Raw genomic sequence first — 6,000 nt, 5'->3', positions numbered from 1 at the left:
GAAAGGGACAGGTTTGGGGTCCCTGGGAGGGTTTTGGGGGTCCCAGGGAAGAGTTTGGGGTCCCTAGGGTGGTTTCGGGTCTCCAGGGTGATTTTGGGGTCCCTGGGACAGTTTTGGGGTCCCCAGGGTGATTTTGGGGTCCCCAGGGTGGATTTTGGGGGTCCCTGGGAGGGTTTTGGGGTCCCTGGGAGGGTTTTGGGGTGCCCAGGTGCGACTTGAGGTACCCAGGTGAGTCCTGGGGATCCCCCGGTGCAGTTTTGGGGTGCCCAGGTGAGTTTTGCGGTGCCCAGGTGAGTTTTGGGGTGCCCAGGTGAGTTTGGGGATCCCCAGGTGAGTTCTGGGGATCCCCCGGTGCAGTTTGGGGGTGCCCAGGTGAGTTCTGGGGATCCCCAGGCGAGTTTTGGGTGCCCAGGTGAGTTTTGAGGTACCCAGGTGAGTTCTGGGGTGCCCAGGTGAGTTTTGGGTATCCCCAGGTGCAGTTTGGGGATCCCCTGGTGCGGTTTTTGTGGGATCCCCCGGTGCGGTTTTGGGGTGCCCAGGTGAGTTCTGGGGTGCCCAGGTGAGTTCTGGGGATCCCCCGGTACAGTTTTGGGGTGCCCAGGTGAGTTATGGGGGGGCCCAGGTGAGTTTTGGGGATCCCCAGGTGAGTTTTGACGATCCCCAGGTGCGGTTTTGGGGTGCCCAGGTGCAGTTTGGGTGCCCAGGTGAGTTTTGGGGATCCCCAGGTGTGATTTGGGGTGCCCAGGTGAGTTTTGGGATCCCCAGGTGTGATTTGGGGTGCCCAGGTGAGTTTTGGGGATCCCCAGGTGAGTTTGGGGATCCCCCGGTGCAGTTCTGGGGTGCCCAGGTGAGTTCTGGGGATCCCCAGGTGCGGTTTTGGGGTGCCCAGGTGCAGTTTGGGGTGCCCAGGTGCAGTTTTGGGGATCCCCAGGTGAGTTCTGGGGATCCCCAGGTGAGTTTTGGGGATCCCCAGGTGAGTTTTGACGATCCCCTGGTGCGGTTTTGGGGTGCCCAGGTGCAGTTTGGGGTGCCCAGGTGAGTTTTGAGGTACCCAGGTGAGTTTTGGGGTGCCCAGGTGTGGTTTGGGTATTCCCAGGTGCAGTTTGGGGATCCCCAGGTGAGTTTTGGGGTGCCCAGGTGAGTTCCGGGGTCTCACCTGTCGGTCGGGCCCCTCCTTGCCCGCCCCGGCCGGGGGCTCCAGCAGCTTCTCCGTGTACCTGAGCAGGAGGGAGTTGCCCAGGCGGGACCCCAGGAACAGATAGCCCGGCTCCAGGGGCACCATCTGCGGACACAGGTGAGCCAGCTGTGCCAGCTGTGCCAGGTGTCCCCAGGTGTGCCAGGTGTCCCCAGGTGTGCCAGGTGTGCCCAGGTGTGCCCAGGTGTGTACCCAGGTGTGCCAGGTGTGCCAGGTGTACCCAGGTGTGCCAGCTGTGCCCTGAGTGTCCCCAGGTGAGCCAGGTGTTCCCAGGTGTGCGCTGGGCCTGCCCTGAGTGTCCCCAGGTGTCCCCAAGTGTCTCCAGGTGTGCCCAGGTGTGCCAGGTGTGCCCTCAGTGTCCCAGGTGAGCCCAGGTGTGCCAGCTGTGCCCAGCTGTGCCAGGTGTGCCCTGGGCATGCCCTGAGTGCCCCCAGGTGTCCCCAAGTGTCTCCAAGTGTGCCCAGGTGTGCCCAGGTGTGCCCAGGTGTGTCCCCACATCCCCAGGTGTCCCCAGGTGTGCCCTCAGTGTCCCCAGGTGTGCCAGGTGTGCCAGGTGTGCCCAGCTGTGCCAACTGTGCCAGCTGTGCCAGGTGTGAAAGGTGTGCCCAGGTGTGCCCTGGGCATGCCCTGAGTGCCCCCAGGTGTCCCCAAGTGTCTCCAAGTGTGCCCAGGTGTGTCCCCACATCCCCAGGTGTCCCCAGGTGTGTCCCCAGGTGTGTCCCCAGGTGTGTCCCCAGGTTGTGTCCCCCAGATGTCCCCAGGTGTATCCCCAGGTGTTCCCCAGGTGTTCCCCAGGTGTGCCCAGGTGTCCCCAGGTGTTCCCCAGGTGGTGCCGAGGTGTATCCCAGGTGTTCCCCAGTGTTCCCAGGTGTTCCCCAGGTGTGCCCAGGTGTCCCCAGGTGTCCCCAGGTGTATCCCAGGTGTTCCCCAGGTGTGCCCAGCTGTGCCCAGGTGTGCCCAGGTATTCCCCAGGAGTTCCCCAGGTGTTCTCCAGGTGTTCCCAGGTGTTCCCCAGGTGTTCCCAGGTGTGCCCAGGTATTCCCCAGGAGTTCCCCAGGTGTTCCCCAGCTGTCCCCAGGTGTGCCCAGGTGTCCCCAGGTGTTCCCAGGTGTTCCCCAGCTGTCCCCAGGTGTTCCCCAGCTGTGCCCAGCTGTGCCCATGTGTGCCGAGCTGTGCCCAGGTGTGCCCAGGTGTCCCCAGGTGTACCCAGGTGTTCCCAGGTGTCCCCAGGTGTTCCCCAGGTGTGTCCCAGGTGTCCCAGGTGTTCCCCAGGTGTCCCCAGGTGTCCCCAGGTGCGCCCAGGTGTGCCCAGGTATCCCCAGCTGTGCCCAGGTGTGCCCAGGTGTCCCAGGTGTTCCCCAGGTGTTCCCAGGTGTTCCCCAGGTGTGCCAGCTGTGCCCAGGTGCTTACACAGGTGGTGAGGACGGAGGCGGCCGCTTTGTCGAAGTGGAAGGAGCGCACGGAGCGCATCCCATCCGTGATCAGCGTCAGCACGTAGCTGGGACACGAGGGGACAGCTCAGGGGGCACCCCACAACCCCGGGGACACCCCAAAAACCCTGGGGACACCCCAAAAACCCTGGGAACACCCCAAAAACCCCTGGGGACACCCCAAAGTTCTTGAGAACATCCTAAACTTCTTGGGGACACCCCAAACTCCTGGGGGACACCCCAAAACCCCTGGGGACACCCCCAAAACCCTGGAGACACCCCAAAGTCCTTGGGGACACCCCAAACCCTTGGGGACACCCCAAAACCCTGGGGACACCCCAAAACCTTGGGGTCACCCCAAACCCTTGGGGATACCTCCAAAACCCTTGGGGACATCCTAAAGTTCTTGGGGACACCCCAAAACCCCTGGGGACACCCCAAAGTCCTTGGGGTCACCCCAAACCCCTGGGGGCACCCCAAAAACCCTGGGGACACCCCAAAAACCCTGGGGACACCCCAAAACCACTGGGGACACCCCAAAACCCCTGGGGACACCCCAAAAAACCCAGGGGACACCCAAAAAAACCCTGGGGACACCCCAAAACCACTGGGGACACCCCAAAACCCCTGGGGACACCCCAAAAAACCCTGGGGACACCCCAAAAACCCTGGGGACACCCCAAAAACCCTGGGACACCCCCAACTCCTGGGGACACCCCAAACCCCTGGGGATGACCCCAAACCTTTGGGGACACCCCAAAAACCCTGGGGACACCCCAAAACCCCAGGGGACACCCCAAAACCCCTGGGGACACCTCAAAGTTCTTGAGAACATCCTAAACTTCTTGGGGACACCCCAAAAACCTGGGACACCCCAAACCCTTGGGGACACCCCCAAAAACCCTGGGGACACGCCAAACCCTTGGGGACACCCCCAAAAACCCTGGGGATACCCCAAACCCTTGGGGACACCCCCAAAATCCTGGGGACACCCCCCTTGGGGACACCCCAAAACCCTTGAGGACAACCCAAATCCACGGGAACACCCCAAAAACCCTTGGGGACACCCCAAAAACCCCTGGGGACACACCCAAAGACCCCTGGGGACACCCCAAAACCCCGGGGACACCCCAAAACCCCTGGGGACACCCCCAAAGACCCCTGGGGACACCCCAAAACCCCTGGGGACACCCCCAAACCCCTGAGGACACCCCAAAACCCCTGGGGACACCCCCAAAAACCGCTGGGGACACCCCAAAACCCCTGGGGACACCCCCAAAGACCCCCTGGGGACACCCCAAACCCCTGGGGACACCCCAAAAACCCCTGAGGACACCCCAAAACCCTGGGGACACCCCCAAAAACCCTGGGGACACCCCAAAAACCCTGGGGACACCCCAAAGTTCTTGAGAACATCCTAAACTACTTGGGGACACCCCAAAAACCTGGGGACACCCCAAACCCCTGGGGACACCCCCAAAAAACCCTGGGGACACCCCAAAACCCTGGGGACACCCCAAAACCTTGGAGACACCCCAAAAACCCTGGGACACCCCCAAACCCCTGGGAAACCCCCAAAACCCTGGGGACACCCCAAGAACCCTGGGGACACCCCAAAAACCCTGGGGACACCCCAAAGTCCTTGGGGACACCCCAAAACCTTTGGGGACACCCCAAACCCTTGGGGACACCCCAAAACCCCTGGGGACACCCCAAACCCCTGGAGACACCCCAAAGGGACACCCCAAACCCTTGGAAACACCCCCAAAGTCCTTGGGGTCACCCCAAACCCTTGGGGACACCCCCAAACCCTTGGGGACACCCCAAAACCTTTGGGGACACCCCAAACCCCTGGGGACACCCCAAAACCCTTGGGGACATCCTAAAGTTCTTGGGGGCACCCCAAAACCCCTGGGGACACCCCAAAGTCCTTGGGGACACCCCAAAACCTTTGGGGACACCCCAAACCCTTGGGGACACCCCAAAACCCCTGGGGACACCCCAAACCCCTGGAGACACCCCAAAGGGACACCCCAAACCCTTGGAAACACCCCCAAAGTCCTTGGGGTCACCCCAAACCCTTGGGGACACCCCCAAACCCTTGGGGACACCCCAAAACCTTTGGGGACACCCCAAACCCCTGGGGGACACCCCAAAACCCTTGGGGGACATCCTAAAGTTCTTGGGGGCACCCCAAAACCCCTGGGGACACCCCAAAGTCCTTGGGGACACCCCAAAACCTTTGGGGACACCCCAAACCCTTGGGGACACCCCAAAACCCCTGGGGACACCCCAAACCCCTGGAGACACCCCAAAGGGACACCCCAAACCCTTGGAAACACCCCCAAAGTCCTTGGGGTCACCCCAAACCCTTGGGGACACCCCAAACCCTTGGGGACACCCCAAAACCTTTGGGTTTAGAACCCCCCCTTGTCCCAGGGGAAGGAGGGGACAGAGCTCATCCTGTCCCTGACCAGCTCCAGGACACGGTGGGACAGGGGGTGGCACCTCGGGGTGGGGGGGGACATGGGACACCCCAAATCCTTGGGGACACCCCAAAACCTTTGGGGACACCCCCAGGACCCCCCAGACTTACATCTCACCCCCCTTGAGCGAGATGACCATCTTGTCATAGGAGATGAAGGTGGCCTGGGCACAGTCCAGAGTCATCCTCACGCCCTCCTGGACCCCTGGGGACAGGGACAGGGACAGGGATGGGGATGGGGACGGGGACAGCGGGGATGGGGACAGGGATGGGGACAGGGACAGGGACAGGGACGGGGATGGGGACAGGGACAGCGGGGATGGGGACAGGGACAGGGATGGGGACAGGGACGGGGACAGCGGGGATGGGGACAGGGACAGGGACAGGGATGGGGACGGGGACGGGTACAGGGACGGGGACAGGGACAGGGATGGGGACAGGGATGGGGACAGGGACGGGGACGGGGACAGTGACAGGGACGGGGACAGGGACAGGGACAGTCAAAGCTGGGATGGGGACAGGGACGGGGACAGGGACAGGGACGGGGACAGGGACAGGGATGGGGACAGGGACAGGGATGGGGACAGGGACAGGGACAGGGATGGGGACAGGGACAGGGATGGGGACAGGGATGGGGATGGGGACGGGGACAGGGACAGGAATGGGGACAGGGACAGCGGGGATGGGGACAGGGACGGGGACAGGGACAGTCACAGTGGGGATGGGGACAGGGACAGGGATGGGGACAGGGATGGGGACAGGAACAGGGATGGGGACAGGGACAGGGAAAGGGACAGGGACAGGGACAGGGACGGGGACCGGGACAGGGATGGGGACAGGGACAGTCACAGCGGGGATGGGGACAGGGACAGGGACGGGGACAGGGACAG

General features: G+C 63.1%; 1 protein-coding gene across 1 annotated transcript in view; it reads right to left on the bottom strand.

Moving 5' to 3' along the window:
• The window catches only part of LOC137471959 (cleavage and polyadenylation specificity factor subunit 1-like), a 29,778-nt gene that overhangs the window by 595 nt on the left and 23,183 nt on the right, over positions 1-6,000 (bottom strand). The window contains 3 exon segments of the mRNA XM_068186667.1: positions 1,052-1,282; positions 2,606-2,693; positions 5,222-5,315. Coding sequence (XP_068042768.1) covers positions 1,052-1,282; positions 2,606-2,693; positions 5,222-5,315 — 413 coding nt within the window.

The sequence above is a fragment of the Anomalospiza imberbis genome, chromosome 3 (genome assembly GCF_031753505.1).
Source record: "Anomalospiza imberbis isolate Cuckoo-Finch-1a 21T00152 chromosome 3, ASM3175350v1, whole genome shotgun sequence".
In the NCBI taxonomy this organism is placed as follows: Eukaryota; Metazoa; Chordata; class Aves; order Passeriformes; family Viduidae; genus Anomalospiza; species Anomalospiza imberbis.
The sequence above is the reverse complement of the archived record's forward strand: the minus strand, read 5'-3'. Positions and strand labels throughout refer to the sequence as shown.